Here is an 18,387-nt window from a genome sequence, read left to right on the forward strand (position 1 = left end):
CGGCGCCACTCCAGGGACCGCCCTGCCGACCCACCGAGTGTTGCTAGGGTAAAAATCTTCCGACGAACGTGCACGCGGCGCGCGCACACCTAACTGGAATGGATATGAGCAAGCACTCGAAGAAGAACTATACTTTGCAAACTATAGTGTTAGGACTTATCTACAGACAAAAATTATTGCTTTAACTATACCAAATATCCTCTAGTGTGGATACAGTTATACTGTAGCTATTCCTTTGCAAGAAGGGGAAAAAGCTGTACTAGTATAAAGTATATTTATATTGGTAAAACCACATGCACTCCAGGGGTTGTTCTAAGTAAAACTAATTAGCATACTTATACTGGTACAAAACTGTGTGTACACCAGGCCTTAGGCTGTGAGAACAAAGAGTGTATTTTCAGTAATCTTTCAGGATTTTTCTTACATCATAAGCAACCTGTCTTTGCAACATCAGTGAAAACAATTAACTGCTTCTTGGTGAATGATTGACCTCATTTTGCTACGCACCATAGGACAAGATAGAAAACATAGTAGGTACTTTCCAATACACGCTGAAGCTCTTCGGAGGAAGATGATGATAGATTAAATAATACTTTGGGGAGCATCAAAGATTTGTGATTCCATTTTAGGGTTCAACGTATCATAGAGAAACACTGACATAATGATATGGATCATGTCTACCCTTTTATTCACAGTGTAATTTTTTAGAGCATTTCCTTTTCCTGTATTTAATTTCCCCACAGAGTGTTATATGTTTTAAAAAAAACAACTGTTCATCAGTTTAACACTTTGGCTTTTGCTCTTGTTGCAGTTAACAAAATGTTTCGTTATGGAACCGGGGTGCTGGATCTAGGTGTTTGAAGGAGTTTCCATCATACATGGGGTTTACAGTTTTGTTCAATGGCTTTTAGCACCCCCCATTTTAAAACTGTTCTAACACCACTACTATCGGATATCATTTGCTTCCAGCTCTCTTCACCACTTCAGCACAGTCACTGAAGTTTTGAAATGCCGTCTTTTCTGGGATCTTGAACAGCAGTTCTCCCAGGAATCTGTTATTTTGCATATACCAAAATACTATTATTATTAAGAGTTTCCAGAGCACAACTAATTATGCCATATTTATTTAGCATATTTAAATACTGAACAAATTGTCAAAATACATATTCTACAGGAAATGGGTTTTGTGATTTTAAAAGAGAAGCATGAATTTGAAGGAGGGTGATTGGAGGCAGGACTATAGGGGAGGAAAATTCAGGTGGAGACAGAAATTAGGGTACTAAGTCATGAGGCAGATGGAAACAGAGCAAGAAGAAACACCTCACCCCTACCCAGATAGAGGGGAACTGCCCTGAAGTTGCCTCATGGGGAAACATCTGTCCCTGAAAAGGAGGAATTTTTTCTTAAAAAAAAGAAGAAAAAGAAGAAGGTAATTTGCCAACAGTCTTGATCAGTAAATATATGCAAATTAACATATTACCTTATGCAAATTGGACTTCAGGCTTTTTGAGGGCCCAATATAGGCTGATCCTCATTTCCCCTCCTTCAAGTTTTGTCCATAGGAGAGTGCTGAAGAAATGAGCAGTCACTTCTGTTAAATATTTAGTTGTGCCCTGAATAGATGCACACAAATACAACCATGGCAGAACATCATTTTTGTGTTTCTGAAGCTTTAGTCACATTGCACATGAGTTGGGGAAATTATCATTCTATCCTTAGTAATGTGAGAGACTCAACTACTCAAAGAAACAGAACTTAATAAAGAAGCCCTTTCTGCAGTTGAGTGGCATGAGTTTTGTTGTGGGATGAAGTCAGTCTGTGTAGCAGACTGATCAGTGGGAAGAAAGAGTGAGACTTTGACTGCTATTAGTAAATTGTAACGAAAGCAAATCATCCCCAAGATAAATATGCTCTTCCTTATTCATCATTGGAAAGGACAATGATGTTAAGAGCCAAATCTTGCAGTCCCTTAATTCAAGGAAACTCCCATTGCCTAAGAGAGGACCCTATAGGGACTTCAGGATTTGACCCTAAAATATTCTTTGACTCAATGCTACAAAGACCAATTAATGTTTCACCACATTAATGCTCTTTAGAAGTCACATCCCCATACTCCACATTACCCCACCATGTAGACAAATCCTTAGATGCTCATATTCTAGTTACTGTGTCAGTCTGAATAGCAGAATGGTTTTAAACCATGTAGGTATCATGCAGTAAACACAATCCGTAACCACTGTCCCACCCAGGCTGAGTCAATGGTCTCACGATGGCCTGAGCATACCTCTCACGTGTACCTAATTTCAAGGTAATCTCTCACTATTGTCCCAGAATCACATATGTTCCACACAAATTTGGTGTCCCCTCACTTTTATGGTTGTAAGTTAGTTACATCGAAAATAAAGAATTATGGAACAGATTTTATAGAAAGAGTTATTTACACCTGAGGAATGAGTTCCACACCAGTTTCGAATTCCTGCATGATAATATTTTTGTCTCTTTCATTTCATCCCACATGTGGGCCGCTCCAGGTCAAATTATTAGAACCCTTCAAATTCACAGGTATCTGCTTTGTATCTGGGGATGCGGACATCTGCAGACCATTTTTGCGGATTGCAGTATGGATGCAGATACAAATTTTGTATCTGCACAGGACTCTGCAGCACACACTTACCCAAATGGAGCGGCTCCAGCTTGGCTCTCTGCGGGCTCCAGCTTGGCTCTCTGAATTCACACAGCAACGTGCTCAGCATTCTGGGACAAGTAGTCCCCATCTTGCTCAAAGGGAGGAGGTAAACTGCGACTCCAAGAAGGCAGCGAGCCAAGCACCATTTTGAAGGTGGGATTGTTCTTTAAATGAGCAGGTGTCAATGGCTGCATGCATTAGAGCCTCTGCAACTGTGTAGGTGTTTCCGACTCCCCGACAGGGAGGGCGATGTTGCATAAAAGGACCCAGAATTGTAGGCTTCCTGCCCAGAGTGGAGAAGGAGGTCCTGTAGGGGCAGAGTGGCGGCAGGGCAGGAGGTCTCTGGGGAGAAGTGGGGCTGTGGGAAAAGTGGGGCTGTGGGAGCTGTTGGCAGCCTTGTGTCACTGCTGCACAGTAACCTATGGAGCTGTTTAGAGCCCTGCAAATCTGCGAATGCGGATATCCACACACAGTTTTTGAGAATAGCGGATCAGATGCGAATACACATTTTTGTATCCATGCAGAGCTCTACAAATTCTGGGTGTGATTCAATTCCAATTGAAGTCAACAAAGCTGCCCATTAGTTGCTTTGGGAGTTGTATCAAGTCCTATGTCCATATCAATGAAAAATAGGTGGCTTTTATTCCCATCTATTTGGGATTCTACCATCTTCAATTTCTCCAGTTCTTCAAGGAAGTGTGTTCTGATAGGAATTTGTAATAAAATGTTCCAAGTCTCAGACCAAAATATAATAGTAAAAATATTTCTTTAATTAAAATAACTTTCTGATCATTTGAAATCATGAGAATAACAGGTTCCTGAAGTTGTCTATCCACTGTTTTTTTTTAAACTGTCAGTCACGGTTCCTTACATATATCAGTTCTAAAAATTGTAGTCAATTGTTGTGGCAAATATGTAGAGAAAAGATAGCATAATGATTATATGAAACATGGAAAATATCCCACAGCTGAAGGGAAAGAAAATCACAGGAAGAGGTCATTTCCTCATCAGTACAGATTTCTTACAGAACCTACAGTACATGCTCGTTATTGGCGTACATTTATTTCTGTATAATTGAGTAAGATTTTATTGGAAATGGTGTACAATATATGTTCTGACTGAAGCATGGAAACTTGCTACATTTCTTGCTCTTTGTTGAACATGATTTTGATACAATTTTGTCAGAAGTCTGATTTGTATTGCTGAAAGCAGTGCACTAGTTCTCTAAGTAATAAACAAACAGAACATTTTAAAACTGGAATATTTTTTCTAATTATTTGGTCTAAGCTCTTGAATACTGTTGTTAACTTTCTCTATAGTTAACTTCTATTAACATTTTAAAAAGAAAAAGAATGAAAGAAAAAGAAAAAATGCTTTGCAGTAGAAAAAGAAATCAAAGCTAACCACCAACCGCTTTGTGGGTGGGAAAAAAGTGTTCTGGTTATTATAAAACATGTATGTGACTGACAACTGATGTTATCCACTGGTGTGATATTGTTCATATGTCTACAGTATAAAATTACCAGAAAAATCACGCTGGTTATCAATCCACATATGCTCACTGCAGACTTAAGAATTTGAGAATTTCTTTCAGATCTTTTATCATATTGCTCTAAACCCCTTATCTCCCACAAATTCTCCATACATGGTCCTCACTATACAGTAGCCTTTGTTGCAGCTATGGACGTAAGTTTTTCTGCTAGTATTTGTAAACTGAATGAGCTGATTGAGATGCTGGATTGACAGTCCTGAACATGAAGTTGTCTGTCCACAGACTAGGCAAGCTTCCCCTCCTACACTGCCTGGCAATACGCCTCAGTCCTGACCTGAAAAGATGTCTTTTAAGGTTGAAAAAGTCATCCATTCTGAGTGTCCATTCAAACCTTGAGCTCTCTTGGGTCTACTGGAAAGATTAGTGCAAGTGGTGGTGATTTTATCAAATGCACATCTATCTGCTATGAAATAGATTGTGACCAGAAACACAGTTCACAAAGGCTCATGAACAATGAGCAGCTGATAAAGATGGGTTGAAACTGACTTGATATGGTTGTAAACGAAAGTGTCACCCTCCAGCTTGTGTTCACAGCCCTCTGGCTCAGTACCCCTCAACTTGTTTTTTGATATTTCTAAGGGTATGCATTGGTGAGAGAGATCTCTCTGTCTTTCCATTCAGAGTAATACTGTATCAGGAGTACATCTTCCCACACAAAGGTTATAAATGGTGAGGACTTATTTAGAGCAGAGTTAAGGATCTTTTATCCATGGCCATCCAACTTCCAGAGCATATCAGCATAGGTTCGAGTGGACACTGGGAATTAATAACTGAGGGAACTATGTTTGGAGACAGACTATAGTAAATGAGTTCCAGAACGTTTGCTCCAGTGAATCTGGCAGAAGGGATCTTGTTGCTTGATTGCCTGCTCTCATAGTCATAAATTGAATGTTTAAATTGCTTTTCATCTGGAAGGATTCCAAACATAATGGCCAGATCTTTAGCTAGTATAAATTGGCATAGCTCCATTGATTTCAATGGAACTGTGTCAGTTAACACCAGATGATGATCTGGCCCAGTATAATGAAAATGAAATGTGTACATGGGTCACTTAACCCATCACTGAAATTCAGTAGCCTTTTAGTCGTGTCTAGAAGTACAGCACACCATTTCCTGCAGCAACCAAGTATTGATTCTGAGGTCTCCCATCTAAGTTCTGACCCAGCCCAAGTCCAATTAGCTTGTGATATATGACAGGATCATGGCACCAGAGAGTGTATGACTGCTATCATTTTGGCTTAATGTCACTTTGTTTGTTCATCCACATAATTTTTGTGTAATACAATCTTCAGTATACTGCCAAAGTCAACTAAAGTCAGAGAGTAGATGTCTGTTTGATCAAGTAAAAGTGGATTGTTTGCCTGTCTTTTGTTCATCCCTTTTGGTTGGGCTGTCATTTGAATTTTATGTGTTTGTCCTTTTTTCTTCAGACCATTTATCTGGGAATCATTTTCTATGTTGTTGTGGTACTATGTGCTGGCATGGATTGCATTTGTTCCTCCATAATGCCTGTCCTGCACAATCTCCATCATTTTTATGGTCTTGCATTTTGTTGTTTTTTTGCTTGAGCTTGGTTGTGCTTTGTTATGTTTTGACAGTAGAGTGTCATAAAGCTGTGGATAACTGCTTTGGCATGCCTTTGAAACTTCTGTGCAGTTGCTGGACCAAGTCAGCTAAAATAATTAATACAGACAATACTCTCAGACAAAACTGCAACTGTGATTATATTAAGGCAACACATTTGTTAGTTATATTTGCACTCTGTTAAAAGTACATATATTTGTGCCTTTTACTGATCCCAAATCTGAAACTTGAGATATTAGGTCTTCACTGAGGAGTGATGGTTTTGGTTTTCCAAATGTGAATGTTTATATGTTAAAACTAAAGATTCTTTATCACAGATAGCTTTTTCCATTTTATGTAAAAATTAATAATTGACAGTAATTTTTTTAAACATTGAAAGTGGGCAAATGATTAGTTCATAATTCTTCCTGGAACAGTTGCCAAGTAGTTATAAACCTACATCCATCTTCAATTACAAGTCTTGAATTCTGTATTTGGAGAACAGAGTGGTCTTGTCCTATGTGATGGGAGATATAACCCCACACTGGAACTGAAGGGATCAAGGAGCAACTCTGGGCAGAGCATGCTCCAGCTGGAGGTGGAGCTTAAAAGGGAGCCAGACACCTCAGAAGGAGCCCAACAGGGCAAAGAGAGAGACCTACCCTGAGAAGAATGCTACAGAAACATTTCCCTTGGCAAACAAGCCTGCCTCCTGATCCCAGGAGTTATACTCCTTTTCTTTGCTGCTGTGTAAAAGTTTGTAAGACTCTTGGGGTATTAAGTGGTAAGAAGTGGCCCAGGGAGACAGCCTTAAGGCCACACATGATTGCTTCTCACAGGACTCTAGGCCAGAGCCCAGCAAAAGCAGTGGAGTGGGAAGGTCTGGGCTCGCCTACCAACCACCTTGTAATAGAGGGTGTGCAAGAGTCTCTTTCAGGCTCCCTCTTGGGGAAATCTGGAGAGGGAAAAGACTTTGTAAACTCTTTGGCTGTCACTGAATACTGTCCAGGGTCGCAAAACAGATTGAAGATCTTCCCTCTGCCACCTTTGGGAGGGCATGGGACCCAGTATCTTCTTTGGGACTCCTTCACCCCAGAGAAGTCTGCTTTACATCAAAGAAGTGACCTGACTGAAGGGTTGGGTCGACACCCAGCAAAAGCAGACCAGTGGAGGTGGGGCTAGGAGAGACCTAGTACCCTAACCACTACGCGACACCTCCAAGGAGCACTGCTCATCACATCCCACCTTCAGTGGACATAGAAAACAATTGATTACTATCCTCTTTATAACAGTCCTTGACATATTTAAAGACTATCAGGTTCCTCAGTCATCTTTTCTCAAGACTTAACATGCCCTGTTTTTTAACCTTTCCTCATAGGTTAGGATCTCTAAAACTTTTATCATATTTTTAGCTCTCCTCTGGACTCTCGCCAGTTTAACCACATCTTTCCTAAAGAGCACTACCCAGAACTGGACACACTACTCCAGCTGAGGCCAGATCAACGCCAAGAAGAGTGGGACAATTACCTCCTATATCTTACCTCCCAGAATATCAACCTTTTTCACAACTGTTGAACACTTTGTGATCAATTATAACCCCTGATGTTTTTCAGGATTCCCACCTAGCCAGTTATTCACCATTTTGTATCTGTGCATTTTATTTTTCGTTCTTAAGTGCAGTACTTGGAACTTGTCTTTACTGAATTTCATCTTATTGATTTCAGTCCAATTCTCTAATTTCTCAAAGTTACCTTGAATTAGAATCCTGCCCTCCAAAGTGCTAGCAGTTCCTCCCAGCTTAGTGTCATCTGCAGATTTTATAAGTATACGCTCTGCTCAGTGGAGATGTGATATATGTGAAACTGTATATGTGATATATCTTACTTCTAGTAAGGCTTTTAACAGAGTCCTACATGACATTTCCATAAGCAAACTAGGGAAATGTAGTCTAGACGAAATTACTATGAAGTGGGTTCATAACCAGCTGAGAGACCATATCCAAGTCTTTAATGAAAATATTGAATAGTACTGGACAAAAGACAGACCCCTATGGGACCCCACTGGATATGTTCTCCCTGTTTGACAATAAACCACTGATAACTACTATTTGTGTATGGTCTCTCAGCTGAGTATGCACCTACTTTATAGTAATTTCGTCTAGACCACATTTCCCTAGTTTGCTTATGAAAATGTCACATGGGACTTTGTTGAAAGCCTTACTAAAAGCAAGATATATCGCATATACAGTTTCCCCCCATCCACTTCACCAGTAACTCTATCAAAGATTTCAAGGAATCAGAAAGGAAGACACAGCACAGTCACATAACAAAACAGTACAAGAGCAAAGTGGATGGAGTTTCTAATCCTCAGACTTCCTTCATTTCCATAGATGAAAATCTTTAAGGATCATTAATTCTCTAGGAAGAGAAATAGTTTTGTTTGGCTTAATAAATCAAGCACCCTTAATAAATTACTAGTGTGCTCTTGAGTTTTCATCCAAACTATATTGAGCCTGAAGTACTAAACTGAATCCAAGAATGTGTTGTTTCCAAACAGCGAGTTATTTGCCTTTCAATTAAAATGATGTGATGTAGCATGAGCAAGGATAGGTGGAATCAACATTAAACAGAAGTAGGAAACTTATATACCTGGTAATGATAGGGTTGCTAGTGTGACTGTAAACTACTGGGTCTCCCAAATGGAAATTGCTAAAGTTTGGGAAACAAAGCATTTTACTGTGTATAACTCTAATCTAGTCTACATGATATATAAATTTTTAAATGAATATTTTCCTTTAGTAGCATTTCTGTAGTGTTAGTACATTATACAGATTTTTCAAATGTGTAAATACAGTCTATGTAATAGAATTATAGATTTAATCTTGCATTTAAATTTATCCACTCAATGAAAAAATCTGATAAACATATGATGTAAAATAATTATAAAGCTAATAAGATATTTTAAATAAATGATGCATTTAAAAAATGCCTACATGACCAGGGCCAAATTTTATCCATTAGAGGAAACAAGTGTGGACACTAAAGACTTTGGAAGGTTTGTGTGCAAAATTCTGCCTGTAGGTGCAGCATGTGGGTTGCTTAATGGTATATATTTGATAGAAGAATTTGGATTTATAAGGTCAATGTAATGTCTGTGAGATTCTGTCTTTTGACTGCCCTGCATGCCTGCCAGATCTGATGGGAGCTTCTTTTAGGGATAAGGAAATTCATATTTTTTGTTTTCAAACCTGAAACAGACAGTGTGTGTGTGTGTATGTGTGTGTGTGTGTGTGTAACTCACATGAATGTGGGATGGGCACATTACTCTTAAGTTCTTAGTTCACCCCAGATGAGTGCCAATAACATTTATGTATCACACTGGCTTATCATATATTATATATGTTAGTTTATTTATTCCAGTTATAAAAGCAGAACATAAAAGAACACCCATCCCAGGCTCTGGGCAACATTGACATCAATTAAACCTACAATATAAAAATAATTGTAAAGAAGACCTAAGCCAGCAGGATCCTACCCTTCTGCCCAATCACATAACAGTCTTCACTCAGCAGGGTTATTGAAGGTCCCACCCCATGCACAGACTTCACCAAAGCCTGCCTCAGCCCTCCCTGAATACTCACTCCAAGAGATGGGTTCTGCACATGGCTGGACAGTCAAGACATTCTGGACCAAAGGGAATGAAAGCAGATTCCCAACAAGAGAGGCCCTCACAGAATGCCTTCCCAGCAGCCCCATCTTTATGTTATGGCGCCTGAGCCAAAGCCAGTTGAAATCAGTGGAAGGACTCCTGTTGCACATACCAAGGGAGAATCAACCTAGAGTAGCTCCACTGATCACAACTGTGGCATTCAGGTTGGGGAGAGAAGTGGTATTTCAAATAGGAAGGTCCTAGTCTATCTGGGGCTTTATAGGTGAAACCAATACCTTACACTCCACCTGGAGACCAATAGGCAACCAGTGCAGCTAGTGGAGCTCACAAGATGTCAAGTGCTCACAAGATGCTTTTATCAAGTGAGCTGCTGAATTTTGCACTAACTTTAACTTCCAAATAGATCTAATCTAAGACATAGACCCACACATCATGCAGTGCAGTCCAATCTAGACGTGACAAAGGCATGAGTCTTTTTTTTATTATTTAATATTTATCTTGTGTTAGTGCTTATAGGTCTCAACCAGGTTGCCATTTGTGATTCTATATAAACATATAGTAAATGACAGTCTCTGTCTCAGAGAGCTTATCGGCTAAAAGACAAGACATGACAGATGCATCAGACAAACAAGCAGGTTTGGTGAGAGGAAAGACTATAGCTTCCACATATATAATACACATACCATGAATATTTTGCCAGCCTAGCTTTGGTACATAAAGGGAAGACGTGTTCTTTTATCTCTAATATCACAATAATAGAGGCTTCCCATTAACTAGAAAACATGTTTATTTTTTCCTTTAATTGACTCTCTCTTGAAAAAAATCATGGAGTCACAAATGCAAACTAATTTTGAAAATTCCCAAAACAGTGTGAGGTACGCAAACCCTGAACCCCACAAGCTTCACCCATTGCTAGGGTTTTTATCCCAAGGGAAGAAAAGACAAACTGTTATATATTATGTGGACCATGCTTCTCATATGGCTGACCTGTTCATACAGCCACCCTGTTGGTGCTATTGGATTTTTTTTTCTGTACATCTTTCAAATAAAATAATTAAAAAATAAAATTCTTACATTCAGTTTCAAATCCTCAACTTCAGACACTTGGGTTGTATTTAGATTTAACCTTTAGCTTTGTTGCTGTGCCTTCTTTTATACTTCCCAACAAGTTTGGTTCCCTCTTATCCCAGGATGCCAACCACCCCACCCTCTGTTTAGTCAAATCCCTTCTTAAAACTCACTTCTTTGCAAAGCCCACAAACACTAAATGCTTACCAGTGAAAAAGCTGTCACTGACCTGCTGCATATAAAAGCAAAACAAAATCGTATCTGGGTTCTCTAATGCAGGGTTGTTAAATCTTATTCTTATCTGTCTGTACAGCTTGGGGCAGAGACTGCCATTGTCTTTTGTTGTCATTTACATGTGTGCATATTTGATGTCAGATACCATCAGATCAGAATTCCTCACTCAGTCACCTCAGTGGTCACTATTTACACCCTTTTGCACTCCCTTGAACAAGTGTAAATGATGATGCAAAGCGCAAAGCCAATAAGAATCAGGCTTTTTTTATTCCTTCATGTCTCGTATAGTGCTAACCACACTGTTGGCCGTCAAGAAACAAACAGTTTCCCATATACGTCCTAGAGCTGGTCAACTACAAAGAGATGTTTTAAAAACAGAGACTTTCATTTAGCCAGCTAACAACATGGCAGATAGTTTGTTGCAATAGTGGTGAACGACGAGAAATGTAATGGAAAGTCTTATTTTTGTGGTTCTATAGCATGCAGAAAGCTGACTCAAGTAAATAGGAGTATTGTATATGGAAAACTTGCAGAATCAACTGCCTCAAAAGAGGCAGTTGATTCTGCATCCAATGAAGTGGGTATTCACCCATGAAAGCTCATGCTACAAAACATCTGTTAGTCTATAAGGTGCCACAGGATTCTTTGCTGCCTCAAAAGAAAAACAGAAACAAACAAAAATCCCCACCTCCTTCATTTTATAAGGGATTCTTAGGAATTTGATTTGTAATTTGTTATACGGTAGTTTGGAAAATAAGGGTATCTGCTGGATACTTCAGTATGAAAGCACAGCATAAAAACCTAGATAGATAGATGGCAGTCTTTTTGGGGAGAACAAGGACAAAGTTTCTGGGAATTTATGGGTATTCTGTTCTATTTAAGAGAGAAATAACTGAAAAAACATATGAACATACTTTTAACTAGTACCTGTATGATGGTGCTGCACAAACTGCCATGCTAAGTGACAATGGCACGCCACAGCCAAAAAGCTAGTATGTGACATGCTTTTCACTTCACTGGGAAGCAGACTACATGCCATGAAATGCTTCAGCCCTTCTCAAACAATGCATATAAAATTTCTATTCTTTTGAGTTTTCCGTGCACGTTGTTCTATAAAGGTTCTGTAATATGAAGATCACTAACAGTATGGTGTTTGTCACCCACTTTTCTGGATCAGTGTAAACATCAGTTAATTGATTTCTGGATCCCAGTACTGTGGGACTGTCATAAATCCACATGATTTTCTTGAGTTCTAGAATTTGCATTTAGATATCTGATTCACTAAAAAGTATACAAAATAGCACATAGTTAGATAGCTACCTTGGTTACACATCTGGATAGGCTAAAAAAATTGTACATTATTCTAGCTAATGTTGGCATAAGATTACGCTAAAAATACCTGATATCAACTATGCCTTTTTTATAGCTATTTTCATATAAATATCTTCTTCCTGATTCTAAATCCAGGTGCTTTTTGTCATTTCACACCCCTTTTACTATCACATTTAAGCCACAGTGACCTGTCCTTCATGGGAAATAACAGGATGGAAACAGATACTCAGTTAAGTGCGGAGGCTGGTATCCATTCCTAAATGCGTAACTTAAAACAAAATTCTGGAGATCAATGCATGCTTAAATGGTAGTGAAAAGAGGGGAAAGAGTCATCTTCTTGGCTGCAGAATGTGCAGTCACTGATGAAGGCAGTGGTGGTTAACTCTAAGAAAGGTCTTGATCTTCTTCAAGTGCTGAACTCGACATATATTCCACTGTGAGTAGGCATGCGCTCCATGTGCCCAGAGCTGGAGAACTTTGAAAGCGGTGTCCATTGGTTTGCACATGTGCACTGGCTCACCTTACGTCTCCTCCGAGGAGATAAAGGGTGGGCAGACTGCCTCTCCCCAGTTCCTTGTCACCGCCACATGGTCAGGGTCAGAACCTCCTGTGTCTGAAGCTTCGGCTTTCTTCTTTATCTGTGAAGATGTTTAGAGAGCTGTAAATAATTTTTATATTCTGAGTTTTAAAGTTTTTATTTGGTAGTTTTAGTATTTTATCATTAGTCTCCCTGACCTGGGGAGCTCCTGCCTTTCCCCCTGCCAGTACTGGATTATGCCCAGTTTGGGTACTGGATTATGCCCAGGACTCCAGGCTTCAAACTTTGTGCTTCCTGCCTGCAATCCTTCTCAGTCAGCAATGACCACCAATGCTGCTTGTACTGCCCAGGGAAGCCCACACTGCGGCAAAGTGCAGTATCTGCCATTCGTTCCCCAGCCGTACCTGGGAATGGTGTGAACTTCGCCTTAGGAAGAACCTAATAGAGAAGGCCGTGAAGCTACAATGGGACTCAGGCTGTGGGACCCTCTCCTTGGCCCCCCAGTACATCAGTCAGACTCAGCAAGGAGACTGGGATTAGGACCTGGGGATAGGGCAGGCTGTGACTGGTTAGGCAAGGAAGATGGGACTGGTAGCTATGTGGGAAGGAACGCAAGGACTAGTTGGGCAAGGAGGCTGCGTCTGAGATCTGTAGGGAGGAGACTGGGGCTGGGAGCTGGTGGGGAATATGTGTATGGGGAGAGGACTGAGAGCCAGTTCGCTGGGTAGGGGAAAACATTGAAATTGGATGAAGAACTGGGGAAGATGAGGAAACTGGGACTGCCTAGTCAAGGAACTAGTGGCGGGGGGGGACATGAGAAGAGGGCAGGAGAGACAAATCTGACAAACAGTGTACAGAGTGAAGGAGAAATGGAACTGGCTGGGCAAAGAGACTGGGACAAGGAACTGTTGGGATGGGGGATAGGCTGAGATTGGGGGATGACCCCAGGCAGGGAGATTGGGAGCCAGTGGGGGACAGGGAGAGAGATGGATGGGATAAGGAGCCACAAAGGGGAAACTGGGACAGGCTGGATAAGGAGACTAGGGAAAAGGAGTAGGGGAACTGATACTGGCTGGGCAAGGAGACTAGGACCTTTGGGTGAGCCATTTGGCTGTCAGTATGATGCCACATAATGGAATTTCTGTTCTTTCAGTTTGCCTTATTAAAAACCTAGGAAATTATGCACAAAAACCTACATTAAAAGAACATTAATCAAGTTGCAAAATCAAGCACTTGAAACTTAGGAAATGTCAGAATTAAGGTTACCTGTGCAACCTTTATTCATCCCCCTTGTCTTTAATTACATGATCACATACTATTTTTTCCACAGAACTCCTGCCTCACTCAGTACACAGTACGGATGGTGCTCAATTAATTTTTTGTATTGACCCTCCCTGTGCACCCCAATTCTAGGTGCACCTTTCCAAGTGGTGAAAACCTGTTTAGGATTTTTGTTCAATTTGAGCATTCGTGTTGGTTAGTTTTGGTTTTAGAGAGAGAAAATTTGTGTGCGCTTGCATGTGTGCTGTGTTTAAATACAGACATCATACTGCAAAAGAGTTTTCGTGCTCCTTCACAGAATGGGGCACATCTTTATAGAGAGATAGTCATGGGGACAACTCCTTTCCCATTCATGATTGTGGAAACCTCCACTCTTCCATACACAGCTGCATAATATCCCTGTGGCAATCACAGCCATTGCTTATGTGTAAAAGTAATAACAGAAAAGTATTCAATACATATCTAGCTTTCTTTAATGTGTTGCAGCAGCTGGAAGCAAGGAGGAAAGCCAGCACCATGTGACCAGACCATTTTGGGAACTACCTATCAAATTATTTTAAACTGCATTTAAAATATGTTCATGATATTCATGCACTGCACAAGTAACGTGAATATACATTTACGGCAATCAGTAGAAATCCTGGATTTTCATATCAGGCAGTAACTGCTCTGGATGATTAGCAGGAAACTTAATTTGTCCTAATTAGCTTTAGGGGAGCAAGAAATTAATTTGATGGATAAATTTCTCGTTTTACAATATACCATACAGAGCAACATAGGAAATTGTTACTTAAAGCTTTAGAAAAGTCTTCTGCTGATTCACTGGACTTCAGTTTCTCTAATTAAATTAAAAGACTATAGTAAATTAATACATACTTGATGCATAGGTGAGGTTTTTATGGGGGCTTGTATGGTAGAATAATTGTTCAGATTATACATTGACTTGTTATCTATATCCAGAGACTTCAGTATAGATTTATAAATTACACACAAAACTTCAATGTAATATAAGGCATTCATAGCCATGTTAAAGTTCCATATCTCAGCAAAAACTTTTAGCAAACCCTATTTTCTATATGTGTCTATCTATTGTACTGTTATATTATTATAATATAGAAAATAAAAAAGAGATTTATTAAACCCTGGGATTTTCTGGCACAATTAAATTGGCTGAGACAACTATATATGATATTTTTGAAAGTAATGTGGAAAGACCTACACTACTTCCACAAAACTGCTCATCTATAAAGTGTCAGACCTTTTAATTCCCAAGCCCCACTCTCAGATATATAAATTCCTTAGTTCTTATGCAGGCAGAACTCCAAAGGAAGTGCATTTTTTAAAATTACCCTCAAAACATACAGAACAAGACAGAGAGACATGATCTCAGTGGTCTGAGATAGGAATTAATGAGTTCTAATCTGGGCTCTGATACTGACCCTTCTATTGGTATAGACTAAGTCACTTAACCTATCTGCCTTGGTTTTCCCTCTACATAATGGAGTTAATCTTTATCTACTGCCACACAGGAGTATAGACACAGGAATGTTGAGGATTAATTAATATTTGCAAAACATTTTTCAGGTGAAAAACATAATATATTGTAAGTTCAAAGTATTATTAAGTCATTCTAAAAATACAATATTGATCTGTTCATAAAGTACCTATTCCGAAAATGTTGTCTTGGTATTTTAAGTTGTTGATGGCAGCCAAACTGTCTGCAAAAATGGAGCAGGAGAACATCAATTGCACATAACGCATTTCCCTCTGATTTCGATTACTGCTCTGTGCAACTGAAAAACATTCAGAGCTTGTTTGTTTGTTTATTTATTTATTTATTGTGAGCTAAGTCCTGCAGTCCTTCTTCAAAACTGCCATTGATTTCAGTGATATAAATTCAATGAGAATTGTTTCCAAGGGTTGCAGGGTTTTTCCCTTGAAGTCTATGAGTTGGGATTTTAAAAAACAAATGGAGACTGCTCTATTGGTCAAATTTTTCTTCGCATACGGCCCATATCCATGGTCAGGGTATATCTACACAGCAATAAAAACCCTGTGGCACCAAGTCTCAGAGACCAGGTCAGCTGGGGTCTCAGAGCCTAGGTTCCAGCCAGAGCTGGAGCATCTGCACTGCAGTTTTATAACGCTGCAGCCCAAGCCTCATGAGCCCAAGTCAGCTGACCTGGGCCAGCCGCAGCGCAGGTCTTGTATCACAGTGCAGGCTTATCCCATGTGCATCTTCAGCCGTTTTAGATTACCGTATATAGGCAACTATTTCCATTTGAATTGAAAAAGAGATCTCTGTACTATTAGCCTGTGGAGTTATATATTGCATCCCACTGTCAGGCCCTCTTTCAATCGCAGGGTTTTCGTCTTCCTCCTATAGTTCTCACTCCATTCAACAGACTATATTAGCTATACATATATATTGTATGTATTGTATTAATATATATGTGTATATACTCTATGCATAAAGAGTTATATGTTTCCGTGTGTGCATGTATTTACATAAGCACACATATGCTCTGGTTTTATTTACACATTTATTTATGGAAATGGGATATAGCATCCAAGTTTCAGACAAGATTTACCCAGCCTGGCTCCTGTGTAGTAATAACCTTTGAACATCTACAAGAATCTCCAAAACTTCAGGAAGAAAGAAGCTAGATCACCAACTGTATAAAAAAGCTATACAAACTGAGGTCCATATCTACTGAAGAGAATAGGCTTTTTTCCATTGATTTCAATGGGAGCAGGTGGAGACTCTAGTTCTGTAGCTCTCTGAGAATATGTATTATATTCTTTAAATGAAAGTTTCACTTTAAAACATTGATGTTGTGTTTGTTATAACCTAGAGTATTTGTTGATTTTTGCTTTGTATTTTCCTCACAGCCATTGGAAGAACCCTAATTCCTCGTTATTTTAGCACTGTCTTTGAAGGAGGTGTAACAGACCTGTATTACGTTCTCAAGCACTCAAAAGAGTCATACCACAACTCATCTATCACAGTCGACTGTGATCAGTGCACCATGGTCACCCAGCATGGAAAACCCATGTTTACCAAGGTAACAGGAAAGACTCAGTAAAACATATTGTGTTTTGTGTGTGTGTTTGTGTTTTTCAAGGAGTATTGAAAGATAATTATTACTGTGTTTTTCTGAAAGGCTTTCTTGATTTCTAATGCCTCACGCACTTTCATCATTTATATTTTGTATTATTATTATTTGTTACATGACTGGAAAGCTTTGTGACCATCTTTTGCAGTCTTCACAGGAAGTTTTGCAAGAGAAGGCACATAAAACTAAGCTATCACAGCCACCAAACTTTTAGGAACTAAGTTTCAGCTGCACTTTATCTCATCTTAATTTTAAAACAACAGTGAATGATTACATTGTTGATACATTTTGGTTAACATGCTTTATTTAGATATTTTACCCATTGGGGACTGGGAACTCTCAGTACAGCTGGTGCTTTAATACAATAGAGCCTGATCCAAAGCACATTGAAGTCAAAGGAATGATTCACAGTAATTTCAGCAGTCTTTAGATCAGGCTCTAAATAGGTGTTGTGACAAAGTTCCTCCTCCACCTTGGTGGGTCCTGCGCTTATTGGCGGATTTGTTCACCTCAGTGATCTTCCCTTCTTGTGGAGCCCACAGTCTGAGTCAGCTCCTCCTGTTCGGATAGGAGTTGGGAGTTTTGGGGGGACCAGGCCCGCCCTCTACTCTGGGTTTCAGCCCAGGGCCCTGTGGATCGCAGCTGTCCTATAGTGCCTCCTGTAACAGTTGCAGGACAGCTACAACTCCTGGGCTACTTCCGCGATGGCCTCCTCCAAACACCTTTTATCCTCACCACAGGACCTTCCTCCTAGTGTCTGATAATGCTTGTCCTCCTCAACCCTCCAGCAGGTATACTCTCTCACTCTCAGCTCCTTGCCTCTTGCTCCCAGCTCCTCACAACGCTCCTTCTCTCTCTGCTCTCTTTGCCTGACTGGAGTGAGCTCCTTTTTAAAGCCAGGTCCCTGATTAGCCTGCCTTGATTGGTGGCAGGTGTTCTAATTAAAGTAGCTATCTCTACTGCCTTCTAGAAAGATCTTAATTGGCTCCAGGTGCCTTGATTAACCTGGAGCAACTGCTATTTGGTTACCAGGGTACTAGGGATTTGTTTAGCCTGGGGCTAATATACCTGTTTCTCAGTACTTTACTGTAGCCATCTGGCCTTGCCCCATCACAATGTCTACCACGTCTGATTGAAGATTGAATTTTCTTCCTGCTTTGGCCCCTTCCAGTCTTGCAGCTAAATCATATAATTAGATAGGATGCGTTATACTTATATAAAACAAGACCAAACAGGCAGAAAAGCAATTAGATATACCAAATTTAAATAAAATAAAAATCTTATGGAATTAAATGACACACTTGAAATGACAAATTACAACAAACTGGTTAGTGAGACTGGAAATACA

The 18,387-nt window shown here is 39.8% G+C and overlaps 1 protein-coding gene across 5 annotated transcripts in view; it reads left to right on the forward strand.

The window, feature by feature from the left end:
- LDB2 (LIM domain binding 2) overlaps positions 1-18,387 on the forward strand; it is a 551,321-nt gene that overhangs the window by 461,091 nt on the left and 71,843 nt on the right. For all 5 annotated transcript variants that reach the window (XM_032800818.2, XM_032800820.2, XM_032800817.2 and 2 more), the window contains one exon: positions 16,816-16,988. In XM_032800818.2, the coding sequence (XP_032656709.1) occupies positions 16,816-16,988 (173 nt within the window). The remainder of the gene's footprint in view (positions 1-16,815; positions 16,989-18,387) is intronic.

This window comes from Chelonoidis abingdonii, chromosome 5 (genome assembly GCF_003597395.2).
Source record: "Chelonoidis abingdonii isolate Lonesome George chromosome 5, CheloAbing_2.0, whole genome shotgun sequence".
NCBI lineage: Eukaryota > Metazoa > Chordata > Testudines > Testudinidae > Chelonoidis > Chelonoidis abingdonii.